This window comes from Rhizophagus irregularis, chromosome 6 (assembly GCF_026210795.1).
Source record: "Rhizophagus irregularis chromosome 6, complete sequence".
NCBI lineage: Eukaryota > Fungi > Glomeromycota > Glomeromycetes > Glomerales > Glomeraceae > Rhizophagus > Rhizophagus irregularis.
Window position 1 is genome coordinate 5,602,839 of NC_089434.1, and position 20,779 is coordinate 5,623,617.

Below are 20,779 nucleotides of genomic sequence, written 5' to 3' on the forward strand. Positions count from 1 at the left end.
TATTTGCAAAAAAAATTTTATTAGAATCTGAAATAAATTCAAGAATTTTAATATGTACCTTCCATATAAATTAAAAATCCATTATAATTCCTGTTGCAAAATCATAAATAACTCAACATATATGCATACTAGAAAAATGAATTTATATTTATTTGAAAGGAGAGAATGAGATCTATCTAAAAAGTTAAAAATCACATTGATTGAATCATTAGTTCCTTAATAAATACGCTCAACACATTTACTATCAATTTGACATAAATTCTTGCATTTGAACGTAAATATCTCCTTATCTAATAATTCAATTTGCATGATTTTTGATTCCAAAATTAGAGCCCATTTACACCTTTCAAAGAAATATAAAATTATTCATTTAGCATATGTGTATGTTGATAAATTAACAATAACGTCATTACAATCAAAACCTGACACAAAATTTAAATTATATTTCTTACCAATAATTGTAGCCATAAAACTCCTTTCACTTTATTTAAAGGATATTGTTTAAGCTTTTAATAGAATATACTGATGAAATTCATAAGTCAACTCCTAAAAAAGAGAAAGAAATAATTAGTTTATTAATAAAGAAAAAAAAATTTCTAAAAATCTATCTGATCCTTTAAATGGTAAGGAGTTCTATCAATAAAGAATTTTTTTGACACTAAACTTATTTAAAACTTTATAACTTACACTTAAGAAGAATCTGGAGAGTCAAAATATAACTTTATTTGATTCCAACTATTTTTTGTCAAAAATTCTTTGTAAAGCTAAATAATATAAACGTACTATACTTATTTTCGTTTTATAAGAAGGTTTCAAGTGTTTATAACTTCTGGATTCCTCCTCCAATAGCCAGATTTCTGTAATACGTTTAAACAAGACCTGAAGAATCAATTTTTTTTATCATCCTTTGCTATTAAATTTTTTGTGGCATAATTAAAATAAATTAGTACAGCTATCATATGCATGTGTGATATATATAATATCCAGCTAATAAAATACATATCTATATACAAACAATTATGTCAGTATTACGTCATTTAAAAATTACTAGAAAATATGAATTTTAGTTATTTATTATGGCGCCATAACAGATAATTTATTAAATAAAAAACTAAAAATAATATATATGCCGATCATCATGTGATTATTCAAAAATCGGAAAGCCTGCTATGTTACTTTAAATATAATATAAAAAATGTACAATTAATCAATAAAAATTTAGTAATTATAGTAATTTTAATTGATAATACACAATTTAATCTTACACTTATGTTTTTATATTTTCCAAACATATATCAATTCAAATTAAATAAATAAATAAACATTTATATAATAAAAAATTTTTTTATTGGCATTTTGTTGAGGTACGAATTTTTTTGCACTGGTCCATAATTTTAAAAATAATATCAGATATATAATTATTTATTTATTATAATATTTTATACTATAAATTTAATTACAGCATATATTAATAAAAAACTATACTAAAAATATATATACTAAATATTTATTTGTATTAGGAAGAAACCTAATGTATTTGAACAAAAGAATTATATTAAAATATATCAAAAAAAAAAATTATTATTTTTCTTTTTTATCCTTAGATAAGGATTTTTTTACCCATCTATCTAATTTTTTTTTATGGATATTCCACAAATTTTTAATATCATTTTGCGCACGAAGTTTTCCAAAATCTTCCAAGATTTTAGTTTGTAAAGTTTTCCAAGGTACTTTTTTATTACTGGTTTTTAAATGTTGCTTTACCCATTTAAAGATGAATTCCTTCTCATCATTGCTAAATGGTATGTTTTTGTTCAAACAAACTACAATAAAAAAGGTATTCAGTTTTTTATTTTTTATTTTTAACTGATGTAATTTACTTACGTCTAGGATTCAGTTTATTAGCCCAACTAAGTTTTTAAATGTAAAATTAAAATCATGATTTTTTTTTTTAAAAAAAAAAGATTATTTAATGAACTTACTAATGACTAATTTGTTTAGGAGTGTAAGGAATTCTTGTGCTTAATATTGCAAAAGGTTTTCTATTAGGTTTTCCACTATCAATCCATTCATTCATATATTTGAGAATAGTATCTTCACTCTAAAATAATGATAATAATAAGTCAAATTTAAAAGGAAATTCAAATTAAAAACCATTTGTTTAACATACTTCTTTATCAAATCTATTTAATTTTTTGGGTTGACAATCCATAATTTCTAGTAGGAAAGGTGAAGAAATTTTATTTTAAAAAATTTTTTGAATTTAATATAGGTTAAATTCCCTAGACGGTTCATTTTCACCCTTTTTTATATCTAAAATTTGTTACCATATTAAGACTACGTATAATGATTTTTTTGTAACAAATAACCATAAGAAGTCATATCTCTTATTTGTTAAAAAGACACCGGTTTTCTTTGTATTTCATGAAACACTCGTTAATGGAACCTATAGATTCATTAAACTTTTTCATTATATGAATATATATATGCTAAAGAATAAATATCATACGGTCATGCGTTACATCATATTACCAGATTTAAGAAAAAAGTTTTATTAAGTACGTGCATAAGGGAGTCGAATTTGAAATTTAATCTTTTCTCGGTAATACATGATTATTTGTTTAAATCAGAGATAAATAAGCAAGTATTTGAACTATCGATTCAAAGCACAGATCTTCAATTTTTTTGGGGTGGGAAAAAGTTCTTTCAGCAAAAATTTATTATGATGAAAGTTGCTTTCTTATGCAACTCATGTAATTTTTCTAATTTTATACAAATCATAAACGAAACGCCCAAATTTTCTTATGAAATTATTTTATTGATTGTTTAAAATAAATAAATATTTATAATGCAATATTTTCTGGCGGTTTAATTTATTTTTTCCGTTTTTTATGTTTACATTGACGTTTAATTAAATGGAATAATTCCTGTTATTGTTGGAACGAAATCCTGTTATTGTTCACCGAATGGATCTATACTTCCGCTATCATAGTAGCTAATCCATTTTTGTTTAAGTCCCGTTTAGAGATGAAAGTGAAAGGGAAATGAAAAATTACCGAAACTACGAATACGTACCGGAAGTTGTCGTTATATGCTTCTCGCCATTCTTTTCTTGCGCTAATTTGTGGCTTTTTTTTTATTAATTTATTTCACGACAGAGAAACAAAAAAACTCATCCAAGGTATTGGGGTAATTATTTTATTTGCCTACTGTATCGTAATTTCCCGATTTAAATCTCATCGGTTTACTTACATGCATCGGTTTACTTACATACATCGGTTTACTTACATACATCGGTTTACTTACATACATCGTGTTACCTTACATACATCGGTTTCCTTACATGCATCGTCTCTCACGATCACGTTATCTCAAAATTTTTCGTTTTTTTGGAATTATCTTTATTTATAGAACCTTGATTTATCATGTGCAATCTAAATTAGGGACGTTGATTTACTAACCAATTAAAATAAATGCGCGTATTTCTAACTCTCATGAGTAAGCATTTTTGAAATCATGACTAATCATGAATAGAAGATATATAAATATATCATCTATGACACGAATCAAAATAAAATTGACAAGAGGCAGAATTTTTAATTTTTTTAAAAGAAGTGAAATAAAGATTTATAGAATTATATATGTCACTTATAATGATTAAAAATTTTTCAAAACTTTAAAAAAATTAAAAGTTTACAACTCTAATCTGTAACTATATTAAACTACTAATTAGATTTTTAAGAAAGATTAAAATAAAAAGATTATTAGTTGTGATTGCTGTGATTAACCTCAATTTAAACCATATAAATGCAATTTTATTAGTCAAAATTTTCATTCCTAAAAGATCTTTTGTGCAAGAAGAACTTCAAATCATTCCTTTTGACACAGAATTACCACCTTAATGGGTACTTACGAGTTAAAATAGTCTTCTGCCTCCTCATCTAATTGTTCTTCCTGACTTTGGCTAATTTATAGTATAACTTGTATAGATCCATGATCGCATTAAGAATTCTTATAATTCTTTAATGCCAATCCAAGTTATTGTTAAATCATTAAAATTTATTATATATATGTAAGAATAATATTAGTTAAAATAGCCAAATTGTACTTTTTTTTTATTAAATATATTTAATTAAATTCACAATACTTTTACATACTATTCTATATGTAATATAATTAAATCTTAATTTTATTGGGTTTCAAAAAATTTGAAATATAGATTTTTAGTACTATAGTATTTTTTTAATAATTATCTTTATACTACTATTTTATATTTTATATTAAATTTTTTTAGCAAGAAATTGGATTTGAAAATTTAATTAATATTTTTCTATAAATAATAGCTGATAATAAAATAATTTATTATTTTAAATAAAACTATCATAGTAAAATTATAAAAATAAATACCTTTTTTTGCAATCATATAATTAATAAAATTGATAGAAGTACTATTTATTTTTATAACCTTTATAATAATCTTTTTTTTATGTATCTAAAAAATATACTTTATTTTTTTAAAAAATAGTTACACTAAAAAAAAATATTTCTATAAAAATAAGTGTAAAATTACCATTTCTTTAAATAAATGCAAAAGTTTTTCTTTTGTACTTTTGTTTTAAAGCTAAAGTCTAAAGTTTATTTTCTATAAAACCGTTTATTATAAAATAAATATTATAATAAAAAATATGGTATTGGTAATGGTAATACTAATAAGAAACTTTGTATATAAATTATAATAAATGATAAATAGTCTTTTATTTTAACTTAGAAGTATTTGTACTTATTTATATTTGTAATTTTTTTTTACTTTTGTTAATAAATGTGCAGTATATTCAAAAAAAAAATACTAATAAGAAATATAATTTTTATATTTTTACTATTTTTGATTTTTAGAAGTACTTATAAAATATTTATAAGGTACTTATTTTTAATTTTTATAAATACTATTGCAAATCAACAAAAATACTTATTTTCAAAGGATGCTTATTTTTACAATTTTATGATAATTAACTAGTAAATTTAGGTATTACTTTAGATTTTCAGGTTTAATATTTTAAATTAATTAGTAATTTCCATTTTAAATTAATTAAATAAGAATTTTTAAATTTTTTCTTAATATTACTCTTAAGTAAATAATAATAATATATGACAGTTTATAAAAGAATATAAAAGTTAGAAAATATAATTCAACCCAGTTTAATTACTTTGATATTTACTTTTAAAATGGATAGAATTTAATTTATTACTTTTAATAAAATTTACCAGAATTATAAGGTAAAATTTATATAAGAAAATTTTAAAAATCCTACTATATATAAATCACTGGTCAAAAACCAATATATCAGGTAGCAGATATGTATCAGATATGTACCCGATATGTGTAGTATTAATGCAGAAAATCGGGTACCTGATATGTAGACATATGTGTAAATATATATATCATATACATATCGGGTACCGATACGTATATTTATATATATAAACATGTATACGATATATATATTTACACATATCTTACACATATCGGGTACCCGATTTTCTGCATTAATACTACACATATTGGGTACATATCTGATACATATCTGCTACCCGATATATTGGTTTTTGACTAGTAGTAGCAACTCTCTCCTGAATTTTTCAAAAACGAAATTTTCACTAAAAATATTTTTTATTATTTTTAAAAAATAATACAAACTACTAATAAAATTTTATATTTTATATATTCCCAACTCGAAGCCCTCTACTATGTCTGGTAACTATGCCAAGAGAGGCCGTGGAGGTCATAACCCTAACAGTAGGAAAGCTTCCCGTCAAGAACGAAAAAATAATAACTCCGATAACTCAAGCTCCGATGGTGAAAACACTGTCCAGCAGAAACGTAATCGTACGATTACCGAAAATTCTATGGAAGAAGACTACGTTGCCGATGACCAGACGGCTGACGTTGGAGTAGATGGATTTTCCTCTTCTCCTCAACAAAATATCTCTGGCGAAAATACTTTGACCTCCTCCCCGAAAAAATCTGCTGCGCCAACTGCGCCCAGTCACGTCCGCGTCTTCTGGAAACGTGGACGCGTCCATGCATGCACCTTTAAACAAAGACTTGCAACAACCCCCTAACGCGTCGCCCAATCTGGATACCAATGGCGCTCCAGATGACGATCATACTTCAGATCCAGCGCGACCCTCGCCATAACCAGAGAAGATTTTCAGGCTGCGGCTGCACAGATGCTGCCCCCTGAATCTCTTAAGAAATTCCCTACCAACAAAGCCCTTGTGAGGTGTTAATAATCTTTTTAGAAACTGCAGTCGTTTACTGGAAAAGCACGTATGACTGGTTCAGTGAAGCCAAACGCTCCGTTATCAGCCATACAGCTGAAGACGCGATCTGCGTTGGTTCCACCCTCCTGAGACGGCTTAATCTTTCGTGCACGTGACCCTCGCCAACTCCGATCAATGAAGATCTCCGGGCTATCCAAGTTACCGATATCCCTTTCTTCATTAAAAAAGACAACCTCATGGCTTATTTTAAGAAATTTGGTAATATCACCTCTTGCCGCCTTTTCTCCAGGCCTAATGCCAAAGTTCAGCAAGCCCGCATTGTTTATGATCACGCCGATTCTATTGCTCGTTTTACCGACCAATGGGCTGTGTACTGTTTCTCCACCTGCTCCAGTTACTCATGTGTTCAATATTCTGTGGATCAAAAGGCTGCGCGCCGTCAATACGTTGCCACCCTCACCCAACTTCCCCCAATGTTAAGGATATCAATTTGGCTCCCTTACCCTTTTCTCGTAGCCTTGGCGCTAAAGCTGTCCCAATGTGCCGCTTTCTCTAAACTCTTCTGAGCCCAAAGATGGGGGCTTTATGTCACCTTGATTCCCAAGAAACCATGGATGCTGCTATGGAACAGACTGTCAGCTTCCAAGGCAAAGTGCTTTTCTGGTCCTCCCCAGATAATTACTAACAAACTTTGTCACAGATGTGGCAAATTAGGTTGTGCTCCAAATTTTTGCCCACTCAAACAAACCAGAGGTGAAGTCGCACTCGCGGCGCCCCGTTGCAAAACTTAAAGAACGATTTAATGTTAATCAACCTCATCGCTCCAATTCTAGCGTCGCCAATCGCACGTTCTCGCTCTCGATCTCGCTCCAAATCTAAAGATCGATCCGCTTCCAATTCTGGACGAGCCAATAACGATTTTGCCCACGACCACTTACTTAATAATGATAATAATCATAACAAACCCCCTCCCAGTACCTCTCATCGTGCCCGCCATAATAGCAAAGAACGATCGGTCTCCTTTTCTTCCTCCTCTCGTTCTAAAGCACGTCCCTTACCTCGACAAACTCCTAACTCTGCATTATCTCCTGATGACGCTAATAACATTTTAAACCTTTTGCGAGAATTACAATGTGAAGTTGCCGAACTTTCACAAACGCATCTCCGCTCTTGAACTTGCTGACCAACGGATGACTCGTATTGAATCGCACCTTGGCCTCGATCCACTTCCTGTGCCCAATGAACCCTGAACCGGACCTCATGCAAGAAGATGCCCCTGTAACTCATGTTCCGCTTAATATTCAGTCTTCCGCTAAATCTTCACGCCCCCCAAAAGCATTTTAACGCGACCTTCGCCTACATTCACTATTATTCCTGACACATCACTTCCTTCTTCTCACCTTTCTCCAAATGCTCCTCCTTTTACCCCTATCTCCTCCACGCAAGAAGAAATTAATGATCTCAAAAATAGTAGAGTCGTTATTGAAAGTAAATTGGACCAACTTACTGGTCATATCAAACAATTCATTAGCTCCATTGGTGGTGCTCCCCTAGAACAAGCTGATTCAGCTTCTTCTATTTAATTTTCTTCTTCAAATCTTATCTTCCCGACTGTTTTTATCATTGTGTTTTAATGTCGAACAATAATTTTAATTATGACACCTTTGTACGAAACCCTCCCAACCCCAATAATGTTACTGAACTTTTTTCACATGAATCATTATTTTCTTCTCCTAGTAACACTTCTCCTATCCCCAATTCATTTAATATCTCCTCTTTTAATGTCAATGGCCTTAAAATGCATGGTCAGACTAAATTAGAAGAGATTTCTACCTTCTTTTCTCTAAAACATATTTCCTTTGGTGGTATTGTTGATACTCATATCCACCCTAAACAAATGAAGTTTTTATCCAAACGACTTTCTAATTATACTGTGTTTTCTTCGAATTTGGATACTTCTAAACAAATTCTCTCTTCTGGTGGTGTTTCCCTATTTATAGAAAATTCTCTTGCATCACATGTACAAGACTTTAAATCCCATTCTTCACGACTGCTTTCTGTTGATTTATATTTCAAAGGCAATGTTAAATTGCGTATATTTGTTATTTATATCCCTCCCCCTGCTGAAAGTGTTCTGCGCACCGACACTATTGATTTGCTTATTCAACAACTTATCCTTACTAAACAAGCTGGTTTTTATCATGCTGTTTGTGGCGATTTTAATATGCATTTAGATAAATATTATCCTATTTATTTTAATCAACCTCAAATTGCTTCAAAACATATACACCGATTACTTTTTCATCTCCTTTCCCATGGATATGAAGATTTTACACCCATTAATCTTTCCGATTCTTTAGGTACCTTTCAACGCAATGACCACATTACTCGTGTTGATTATGTATGGTCCTGCCCTCTTCTCAAAGGATTTGCTCTTACTGCTTGTATTTTTAATGCTCAAGACATCTGCACATCTGATCACAACCCTGTCATCACATATTATGATATGTCTTTACTTTTTGCCTCTACCAAATTGGCTCGCGCTCGTCAACTTAAGCGCCAAACCCGTCGCATTTTCAAATTTGATTCTGTAACTGATACTCAATGGACGGAATTTGCTGACAAAGCTGATGCCTTATGTGATGTTTCACCATCAACCTTTTCCTCCTGGCATATCAATCAGATGTGCGAATACCTTCAATCGCGAATCCTTAAATCCGCCAACGCTACTTTACCTTCTTCTACTGTTGGCAATAATTATACTCCTAAGGTTCCTAAAGATCTGGAAATTTTAACTCAAAATTATCGGTTTTTAAATCGCCTAATGCATTCGATACGTCTATTGCGCAAATATCCTTTAACTTATTCTGCTGCTCATGAACATAAGTGGTCTATACATTTGCATCGACTTCAGAACATTCTTCAATTATATAAGAAAATTTTTACTTTCATTCCTACTCTGCCCTTTTCTCTTTCATCATGTCGACAAGATAATTTCAAGTCACTTCTTGATGATTTATCCAATATTTCAAAATCCTTACGGGGATTTCATTTACTACAAGAAAAAGAATTCCAAGACTCCTCCATCCGTGCTCACTTGGACGATAGGAATAATAATTTTGAAACTGACCTTTCCTCCTTTATTGATTCAGCGCTTTCTCGCACCCGTCGCCGTATCACTTTGGACCGTGTCTTCATCGACCATCCTTCTCAACCTCAGTTGTTGACTGCTCCTAAGGACATAGATGATGCTGTTGTTAACCATTTCCAAAACTTTGTACCTATAAAGTCCACTCCTCCTGTATCTATCGATACACTACCCGATAGATGGTCTTCTGCCTATCAACCTATGGATGATGTGTCCTCCTCCATCTATGATTCTTTAATGAATCCCCCCTACCCTTGATGAATGGTTATCCACCGTTTCTTCCACTCCTAACGGTAAAGCCTCTGGTCCTTCCATGATTACTTATGAAATGCTCAAACATCTCGGATCTCGTACCTCGGCTTTACTTCTCATTTTGATTCAAGCATGTCTTTCCAAAGCTGATATTCCTGATTTATGGCGACAAGCAATGGTTTTTCCTATCCCCAAACCTCACGAATGGAAGTGTCAATTAAAAAATACTCGCCCTATTACCCTACTTGAAGTGATTAGGAAATCTCTTGTCAAACTTTTTTATAATCGCCTTTCTACCATTATGGCTTCACATGATGTTCTTAAAGGTGGTAACTTCGCTGGTCTTCCTGGAGGTTCTTGCCGCGACCCTATTATTACTTTAGAATCTATTATCCATGATGCTGATATCAACAAAAACCCACTTTGGATTCTTTCCCAAGATATTTCTAAAGCTTTTGATTCTGTTGATTTAACGATGTTACGTTTCGCTTTAGAACGTATACGTCTTCCAGCCTCCGCTGTTATGTTTATTCTTTCACTTTTTATGAAACGCACTAATCGCGTTTTCACTGCTCATGGATCTACGCCTGCCTATAGGGTTCGCATTGGTATTGACCAAGGCGAAGTTATTTCTCCTCTTTTATGGGTCATTTATATTGATCCCTTACTTACTATTCTGAAGAATGAGATGATGGACCCTTATGTTCTTTCTACACCGTCTTTAATTGATTCTTCAAGTCCTTCTCTTGATTTGAAGATTAATAATTTAGTATTTATGGATGACTCTACTCTTATTTCCTCGTCAAAAGCTGGCATGGAATTTATGTTATCCATTACTGAAGAATTTTATCAGATCAATAACACTTCTGCCAATCATAACAAATATGTGTTAATCACTAATTCGTTGCCTTTGACTCCGAATTCCACTTTATCCCCTATCACTTTTAATTTGGATTTATCCTTTTTAAATAGTGTTCCTTCCATTACTATTACCCCAATTTCCATGACAACTTCTTTTCGTTTTTTAGGTGTTTGGTTTAACATTAAGAGCTCCCGTGATTTTGTCAAGAAGCAACTCAAACGCGAATGCTGCTCCTTTGCTGCGACCATCCGACCTGCAAAGCTCTCTTCCAAACAAGTTGTGTATTTACATAATGCCGTCCTTATACCGAAACTTGATTATCGGATGCAAGTTACTCACTTATCTGAATCTGATTGTCACCTAATAACGAGAAGTATACGATCTGTCGTAAAGCATAAAGCAAACTTTTCTCGTTCTTTACCTAATTCCATTTTATTTTTGTCTCATGCCTTGGGCTTGATTAATTTGTTTGCTCATCAACGACAATGTCATATTACTAATTTATTTTTAATGGCTAACTCTTCTTCTGTTTTTATTCAATCTCTTTTTATTTATAGATTGAGTTTAATTCAATATAATTTTTTGATTCCTATTTCTCCCCTTTTAATTAAAGATTGGTCTATATGGTCTTCTCTATTTTCTTTCAAAAAAGATTATATCGCATGCACTATTGCTCTCTTGTCTTCTACTCCTTTTCGGTTGCTTCACACTCAATTATCGAAGCTTCCAAATTTATCCTTGATAGATGGATGCGTTCCTTTATTTGAATGCATGACGCCTATAGCCTTTAAAGCTTATTTTCCCATCCTGCGTAAACGACAACTGTTTTATTTATCTCAGCTTGTTACTCCTCAAGGAACTCATTTAATTTCCTGGAAGGCTTACTATGATAATTTGGTTGGACGACGTGGCCCTCGGCCGTATCCCTTATTGGTATAAAGATATCCAACAAGCTACCACTGTTCGACTCCAATAATCGTTTGCTGGATCAGTTTATTACTCTGCATACGAATGCTTCTTCATTTTATGAATTGGAACCTTGTCTATCCTCTCCTCCCACTACAAAAAATTGGATTGTCACGTTAGACGATCTTGGTTCTCCCATCTTCGGCAAACAACTTTTGGTCCAAACAAGTCGTGGTACTTGTTCCATTGTCCATTGGGTCTCTCCTGATTGTGAATCTTCGCCTGGAGATCTTATTCGACTTTCTCTTCGCCCCTGGCTGCGCTGCCCATATTCCCCTACCTCCTTCCAAAAAACGGAATGCTGATTTAACCCTATGTACAACTACGGTCTCTCTACGCCATTCGCTTATTTTGCCCACTACCAATGAACGAATTAGACGTACTACCTCTGAAGTGACTTCACCTTTTACCTGGGCTGATATAGAAGATGGTGTCCGTCTTTATTATAGTAGATTGGATTTTGATTCCGATTCTTATTCTGCAGATACCGCTATAGCCCCTAATACTCCTGTCGCTATTGAATCCTCGGCTGCTGCTGTCTTTGCAAATTCCCCGCTGGTCGTTTATCGGATTCGCGTTATACCTTTTTCGCTGATGGGTCTCTTATTAATTTAGGCACTCCCGATGTCTCTATGGGCTGGTCTTGGATGCAAATAGTCCCTGATGCAGGTTTTCCTAACTCTATCGCCACTTACGCTCACGGCCTCATACGTGATAATCCCTCTTCTTCTCGTGCTGAGGCTGCTGCTATTTATGCAGTTTTAACTATTTCTCCACGTGACTCAGAAGTTACTATTTATACTGACTCGCAAACTGCCATTGATGGTCTCCGAAGTTGTTTTTCCTCTATTTATTCAAATAGTCGTTTGTACTATAAAACTACAAATTTTGAACTTTGGGCTATTATCGAGCGAACCATCCTCTCAAAAAATTTGACTGTCCTTCCCGTCAAAGTTAAAGCTCATTCTGGCAATTACTTAAACGATTTTGCTGACTCCTTGGCCAATACTGCTCATACCGCGTCAACCAGTATTTTGATCTCTGGAATGGACCTGGCCTCTGCCCATGATTTTGTCTTAATTTATGACAATGATGTTGTTTGTGAATTTAATCCACGACACCTCCTAAAACAATATTATCAAACGCAGTTAATGCGCGATTTGTTAAATTTAACGCGATTTCACTTTATTACTTTATTATCAATTAATATAGATTATATTGTTGACTGGGAACTTACTTGGTTCACCTTAAATTTTAAGCCCTCTCATGATGCATCTTTTACTCCTGAGCACGCTTCAAGACACCTAACCTTTAAATTCAAACTTTTCTTGGATGATTTGCCTACACTGGAAAAGCTTAAACGGACCCGACCAGACTTATACATGGACGAATTAACTTGCCGTTCTTGTATCGACCGCATGGAAGACCTGATGCACCTTTTTATGTGCAAAAGACGACGTCTGCCTATGCAGCAAATTCTCCAATCTTATCAAAATCATTTGATTTCCAAACTTCTGGAAGCGAGTAATTTGGTTGATACTGATCCTACTCCATTTATAGCTAAACTTACTTCTCTTTCATGCTGGTCCTTTTCTTCTACAAATTGGTCCTCCTTCGCCCTTATCCGTGGTTGCTTACCCAAACTTTTCATCGACTTATTTGTTGATTTATCCATTCCGAGAACTTCTGCGATTAAAGTTATCGCTGCTATTCATAACAATTTTGTCCAGAAATTCAGAAGACGAATCTGGAATCCGCGTTCTTTATGAGAAAAGTAGATGGGAAAATGCGATGAACATTACCTATAAGTTGAAAACTACTCCGAAGCCATCCAATCTGCCTTTGTCGATGTACATACCTTACTCATCTTTACCACCTCCGACCCTACACGATTCACGTGACTCCGGAACCGATTGGTTGAAGAACTCGATGAAATATGGTTTGCCTTGGTTTAATCACTTTTCGGGTTTTATGGGTCGTCTAACGGTGCTACTTAATAACAGCTTTTGCAGGATGGAGTGTCGATTTTTATAGTGGGCGCGCTATTCGTTATTTTGTTAGCATAGTTGCTTCTACTTTGGTTGGAATATATCAAGGGGGAAGATCTGGGGAAATTTAGTGTAATGCGATTTTTCTTTTTTTAGATTAATTTTTTACTTTATTTTTTCTTAGGAGACTATATAGCTTTGTTTTTAGTTAGTTTTATTTTTATATCTTTCTTTTTATTTTTGTAAATTGTTAAAGTTCGAATAAATTTAATAAAGATAAAGGCTACTATGCCACGTTTGCCTGGTTTTTGACTAGTTTATCAAACGCAGTTAATGTGTGATTTGTTAAATTTAACGCGATTTCACTTTACTTCTTTATTGTCATCTAATATAGATTATATTGTTGACTGAGAACTTACTTGGTTTACTTTAAATTTCAAGCCCTCTCATGATGCATCCTTTACTCCTGACCACGCATCAAGACACTTAACCTTTAAATTCAAATTTTTCTTGGATGATTTGCCTACATTGGAAAAGCTTAAACGGACTCGACCAGATTTATACATGGACGAATTAACTTGCCGTTCTTGTATCGACCGCATGGAAGACCTGATGCACCTTTTTATGTGCAAAAATCGTCGTCTGCCTATGCAACAGATTCTTCAATTTTATCAACATCATTTGATTTCTAAACTTCTGGAAGCCAGAAACATGGCTGACATTGACCCTACTTTACTTATTGCTAAACTTACTTCTCTTTCATGCTGGTCCTTTTCTTCTACAAATTGGTCCTCCTACGCACTTGTCCGTAGTTGTTTGCCTAAACTCTTTATTGACTTATTTGTCGATTTATCCATCCCAAGGAACTCTACGATTAAGGTTATTGCTGCTATTCACAACAATTTTGTTCAAAAATTCAGATGACGAATTTGGAATCCGTGTTCTTATGATAAAAGTAGATGGGAAAATGCGATGAATATTACCTACAAGTTGAAAACTACTCCGATGCCTTCTAATTTGCCTTTGTCAACGTACATACCTTACTCATCTTTACCACCTCCGACCCTACACGATTCACGTGACTCCAGAACCGATTGGTTGAAGAACTTGATGAAATATGGTTTGCCTTGGTTTAATCACTTTTCGGGTTTTATGGATCATCTAACGGTGCTACTTAATAACAGCTTTTGCAGGATGGAGTGTCAATTTTTATAGTGGGCGCGCTATTCGTTATTTTGTTAGCATAGTTGCTTCTACTTTGGTTGGAATATACTGGCAAGGGGGAAGATTCAAGGGGAAATTTATTGTAATGCGATTTTTCTTTTTTAGATTAATTTTTTACTTTATTTTTTCTTAGGAGACTATATAGCTTTGTTTTTAGTTAGTTTTATTTTTATATTTTTCTTTTTATTCTTGTAAATTGTAAAGTTCGAATAAATTTAATAAAGATAAAGGCTACTATGCCATGTTTGCCTGGTTTTTGACTAGTGAATAAATTACATATAAAAAAGGAAATATTACAGATTTTTTTCTTTTTCAATCAATTAATCAATAGAATTGCTAGTAAAATTACTAATAAATTTTAATAATTATTAAATTTATATTTAAAGGAAATATTATATTATAAAGAATAAAAATTCTAGTTTTAAAATTGTTATTTTAACATAAAATAAATTAATTTTATTTTATTATAAAAATATATTATTTTTTCAATTAATATAACAATATTATATTGGTATTCATATTGAAATATTTTTTGTTATTTTTTATTCTTTAAAAGATTATTATTAATTATAATTTTATATATATAATTTTTAAAATATATTTATCGCAATTTTCAAATTACTGAAAATAGTTTAAATAGGAAAATAAAATAAAAAAAAATGATTTTTTTCAAAAACCCATAAAAACAGTAAATTTTATTGTATTTTCGGAAGGAAAAGGTGCGATTATAACATGAAAATCTTAATTTTAGGATGAAAAATCTAACTCTTAGGTAAGTTTACTTATAGAGAACTTTTTAGGTTACATACAATCTCAAAAGTCACTTATATGCAAACTTGCTGAAAATTTAAGTTTTCTGCTCTAAAATTAACATTTTCAGGTTATAATCGCACCTCCTCTATCTAAAAATGCAATAAAATTTACTGTTTTCGTGAGTTTTTGAAAAAAATCATTTTTTTTATTTTATTTTCCTATTCAAACTGTTTTCGGTAATTCAAAAATTGCAATAAAATAAAAAATAATTTATAATATTAATATATAATAATTTATATTTTTTTATTTAACTTTAATTTAAATTTATATTATATATGTTAGTATTAAAAAGTTGTATTATTATATTTACAAAAATATATATGTATATATATAGTAAAATATAGTAAATAATAATTAGTAAAATTTTTTTTTTAGAAAATTTTATAAGTTTTTTTATTATTTTACTATTTTATTTATCTATAATATTAAGAGATTATATATATTTCATTAGAAAAAAATACTAAAAATATTGGAAGGCTGTAAAAACTAAGATTAAAAAATTAAATATATAATATAATTTATATTAAAAATTTTTCAATAAAAAAGTAAAAGTTTATTTTGTATATTTTTGAATAAGAAATTAATAAATAAGATAAAATTAATTTGAAAGAGTTTAGAAATAGTATTTATGATATTAAAATTCAAATTATATTTGAAATTAACTATTTTTTTTATTAAAAAATATTAATATTATTGAAAATAATATATTATCAAATAGTAAATTAAATATAAATTTTACATATGGGCCGATTTGGCTCACTTCGGTTATGTCATCTATAAAATGATCAACTGCCGATCATTTACTAATTTATTAAATATCACATTTATTTACATTATTTCTTTTTGAATAACTACGCGAAACTTCTAAAATGACACAGTGTAATTTTCCTTGCTTTTTATGTTCTAAAATTTTTAATACAAGGAAAAAATTGCAAAATCATGAACGAAATGTACATAAAAATAATAAACTTATTTCACACCGTCATATACTTCATCAACCTTCTAATGAAACAATGTCATTTTATCGAGACGCAATAATAATTCGTTTAAAAAATAGTCTTGGATTTAACAGACATTCAGTTAGAAAAAAACATATAACAATTGACGCGTTTCCAGAGGATGTATTTGTGTCTTTATTTGAAAATGAAGATAATTTCAAATATATACCAAGCCAGCGAAAATATCAATGTATTTTGGAAGGAACAGTAGGTGAGGAACAATTGAAGAAAATATTTAAATATGACCAAATAATATTTCGTGAAAATATTAATACTTCAACTCGAGGGTATATATTATTTGAGAATAATGATGGTCAATATAAAGCAATATTTAATTGGAAACAAAAAGAATTAAAAGAAAATACAAGACATTTTTTGTCTGGAATTTTGACAATTAACTTTATTGCTGACTCTGGTGAATTCATAAATGAGTAAGATTTATGAAAATTCTGTGTTATTAAAAGATATTTTTGTGTTAACTTTATTTTATTAATTTTAGTCAAGAAAATTATGTAGCGCCACTTCAACCACTTCAACCGCCATCATCTAATGATGATCATATTTTACATATAATATATTCCAATCCACCTTATAACGCATCTAACAATAAACTTTCATCAAATAATAAATCAACAACCTTTACCAAACCACAATATAGATATATTTTACCACGTCCCCCTTTATCAAATACAAATAATTCTTAACAATTTCAATGTAATAAAATTATTGTTTTTGGTAATCAAATTTATTATTATTAATAACTTAACCTCATACATCACTTTCGCATCAATTATTAATAAAAACGTAATGGATTTTTAATAATAATAAAATATAATTATTAATTAGCTTTCCTTATTATTGACATCAATGTTTCTAGCGATAATCTTTTTAGGAGTATTGTTAATTAGGTAAAATAATTGGTGATTTTCAAAAGACATTATATTGTATACTACTGATTTTCCATCAGTTCCCCCACCCATAGTAGTACCTCCAAAAAATAAACAGACCTAGATTAAGAATATATATTAGTAATAAACATAAATTTTTTCAAATAAAAAAAATAATTATAATTTTTTAATACATGATTGTGATTTTTTTTTTCTATACTTGAAGTAGAAAAAGTTTGTAAAGAAAGGCCAATTTCTTTTAATTGACGCATAAATTGGGGTACATGTTTTGCAAAAACATGCATATATGGAGTAACATCATCTTTTCGATATAAATCAGGAATTTGTGTACCACTATTCATGTGACCTTGAGTTGGACGATAAAACGTGCAGATCCAATTTTGAGTATCGATTTCAAATTGATCAATTTCTTGATCTGAAAGATATTCTTTGTGTAAAATTGTATATAATCGATAAAACTCTCGCCATAATTTTTCTATATCTTCTCCATGAATATCTGAAATAAATTGTGATACTGGAAACTCTTTTAACGTTTTTTTTTATCTGGTCCCATTAGAGAAGTCCAATTCCAATTTTTTCCAGATTGAAAAAATTTAAAATGAACTTTAATATTTTTAAATGCTAATTCAACTGCTGGCTTAATTTGCTTTTGAAATTCCTTTTTTTTAATTAGATCAGCAAATAAGCACTCCATTAAGACATCTGAAATTCTTAAAAAAAGATGTAATTCATCTGGTATATAATTTTTCTGATTAATTGCAGGAAATAAAGGAGATTTCCTTTCACCTAAATATTAAGTGTAGTAAATTAAGTTTAAAGTATTGTAATTTAATTAATAAAAATAAATTAATATATCAAGTAAACTTACATCTTGTATTTTCTGTATTATTCCATATTTTATCCATATCCCATCGCAATGATGCTTCACAATTGCAATACAAATAAAAATACTTTGAGTTTGGCGCATTTGTACCCATAATTATGTACATAAATTTCCAATCTCCACAGAAAAAGAGCTCAACTGGCCAATTAACACCATCCTGATCGATAATTCCACTATTTTTCAAATCAAATAATTGATCTTGAAATAATTGGTCAACTTTTGCTAAATCTTTATAATTTTCATGACCAATATAAAGGCAAATACTGTAATTATATAAGAAACTAAATTAGTTAAAAAATTTATAGTAAAATCAATAGTAAGAATAGTTAAATTTTACCAATATTGATGATCAGGTTTTAAAACCTCTTTTTTTCGTTTAATAAACAGAATGTGATCATTACATGATTCTGACGTCTTCCCGCATTTCTGCCATCACCACCTATTTTGATATAAAGAGTATCTCCTGGAAATATTACAGGATTTTGTCCTGCTTTCCAAATGGGTATTAATATTTTAAGTATATCTAAAATAGAACGAAATGCACCATTTTCTATTTCATGATCATCTACTAAAATATCATTAACATTATTATTAATATTATTATCAATATTAGATTGATTATTAATTTCGTTATCTATATTAAAAATTCCTATATGAATTTGCATATTCATAAGTTCGTTCATTTCATTTCGACGATTAGCAACCAAATATTCACGAAAAAGAGTTGGAACAACTGCAGCTAAATTTCTATATCCATCACGACCTAAGACTGCTTCATCACAAACACGTACAATAGCATCAACTCTTGTTTGAATTGCAGAAGAATTATTTGGATTTTTGAATTTAATATAAGCCTGCTGGTCTTCTTTATAATCAAGTTCAATATAACATAAATGGACAATTGGTTCTCCAGATAAGTTTGTCAATTTATGTTTGATAATTAGTTACATCAATGCTTTCTGCACATCTCTTCCGAAGCTATTCAGTCTTTTGTTTTGTTGTGATCGTGAAGAAATCTTTTCAAGTGGCCTTTTACGCCTATTATTGTCCTTTATTACAGGTTGTAAACCAATTTGTAAACGAAAATTATATAATGGTTCAATATCAAAACCAAATAAACAAGGACCAGAAAGTTTAGTTGATCGATTCTGATTGATTTTCTAATAAAATAATATAAAATTAATTTGTGTATAAAATAAAAATCATTATATTTCTTTTAATGTAAATATGAATTACATACCTGTAAAAACAAATTAGTAACTGCCGTAGAGGATTTTGTGCTACTAATATTCCAATCTACACGTCCTTCCTTCCAATTTATAGTATAGCATACTTTTGAATCTGTGATATATTTGGTTTCACACTTAAGACTCCATTCGAACAACTCTGTTTCAACAATGTAATCATTTGGTATCGGATATTGAAAAGTACTATTTTGGAATTTTTGAGTCAGTCTTAGTATGGAAGGATAATTCCCCACTGCAATAATATTGTAATATGAAATGTATAATCGACCATTTGATATATAACGCGCTTCAATTCTTGAATTGTTTGGGTAGTCATGTATAAAAACGCGACTAGAAAAAGAGTCTAATAATTAAAAAAAAAAATTTTTAGTATTTTTATTTTTGCTAAAAAATATATCTTAGAAAGCATATTACTTTCGTTTTCTGGTGCTATTTCTACCATTTTGTTTGTAATTTAAAACTAAACAGTTTCGATATTGAACATTTCTAAATATAATACTCACTGCCCAAACCCTTAAAACCAATTCCAAGACAATTCCCAACAGGTTTCGAAGTTGCAAAATCCAGTTTCGAAAGCATGCGTAGCTGGTGCGTAACCTTTAACAATTGGCTTAAATATGAAATCGGCATTAACGTCATTATGCATTATTCAAATTTGTCACAAATTTGATGTTTATTTTGATCTCATGTCGATCAAAAATTCATATTGTCACCAAAATTTATTTAGTGGTATGAGCCAAATCGGCCCATATGATAAATAATATATTAATATTATTTTTTGTAAAATAGTAAATTTTAATTTAAGTAAAAACTTTTAAGAATTGAATCTTTAATAATAACATAAATTAATTGTAATATATTTAAATGGATTTTAAATTAATTAGTTAAGTATTATATACATCCAAATTAAATATCTTTAAAAATAAGCACTCTAGTTAAAATTATGAAAATTTTGGCTTATATTATATTATTTTTGGCTAATATTACAGGATCTCGCTTACTTATAATAAAAGTTACCATAGAATTAGCTTTTTACTAATGATTTTTACCTTATTTTTTTCTTAAATTCTATTGGTTAATTAGCTAAAAAGGAAAAAAATTTAATAATATAATATAAAATTTCCTTTTATAGTAGGATCTGCAAAGAATTTTATATATGATTTTTACTTTAAGCCTAAAGGTGACCTATCTTATAAGTAAGTAGGATC

At 30.1% G+C, this 20,779-nt stretch overlaps 2 protein-coding genes across 2 annotated transcripts; both read right to left on the reverse strand.

The window, feature by feature from the left end:
• Positions 1-1,394: 1,394 nt before the first annotated feature.
• On the reverse strand, positions 1,395-2,555 carry OCT59_026830 (uncharacterized protein). The gene is made up of 6 exons (XM_025329049.2): positions 2,533-2,555; positions 2,328-2,446; positions 2,171-2,217; positions 1,983-2,101; positions 1,885-1,910; positions 1,395-1,823 (listed from the first exon to the last, which is right to left on the reverse strand). Exons 3-6 carry the CDS (start codon positions 2,210-2,212, stop codon positions 1,582-1,584), a joined length of 429 nt encoding a protein of 142 aa, XP_025164223.1. The 5' UTR covers positions 2,213-2,217; positions 2,328-2,446; positions 2,533-2,555; the 3' UTR covers positions 1,395-1,581.
• A 16,713-nt stretch (positions 2,556-19,268) lies between these two features.
• Positions 19,269-20,013, reverse strand: OCT59_026831 (uncharacterized protein; the record flags this gene model as incomplete). The annotated part of the gene is made up of 3 exons (XM_025329719.2): positions 19,269-19,484; positions 19,565-19,914; positions 19,986-20,013. The coding sequence occupies 3 exons, from the start codon at positions 20,011-20,013 to the stop codon at positions 19,269-19,271; spliced, it is 594 nt and encodes a 197-aa protein (XP_025164605.2).
• Between the last annotated feature and the right edge of the window lie 766 nt (positions 20,014-20,779).

Coding starts and splice junctions, on each gene's coding strand:
- OCT59_026830 (XM_025329049.2), bottom strand. CDS start 2,212: ATGGATTGTCAACCCAAAAAATTAAATAGATTTGATAAAGAA. Junction 2,102..2,170: donor TAAATAGATTTGATAAAGAA/GTATGTTAAACA, acceptor TCATTATTTTAG/AGTGAAGATACTATTCTCAA. Junction 1,911..1,982: donor CCTAAACAAATTAGTCATTA/GTAAGTTCATTA, acceptor TTAAAAACTTAG/TTGGGCTAATAAACTGAATC.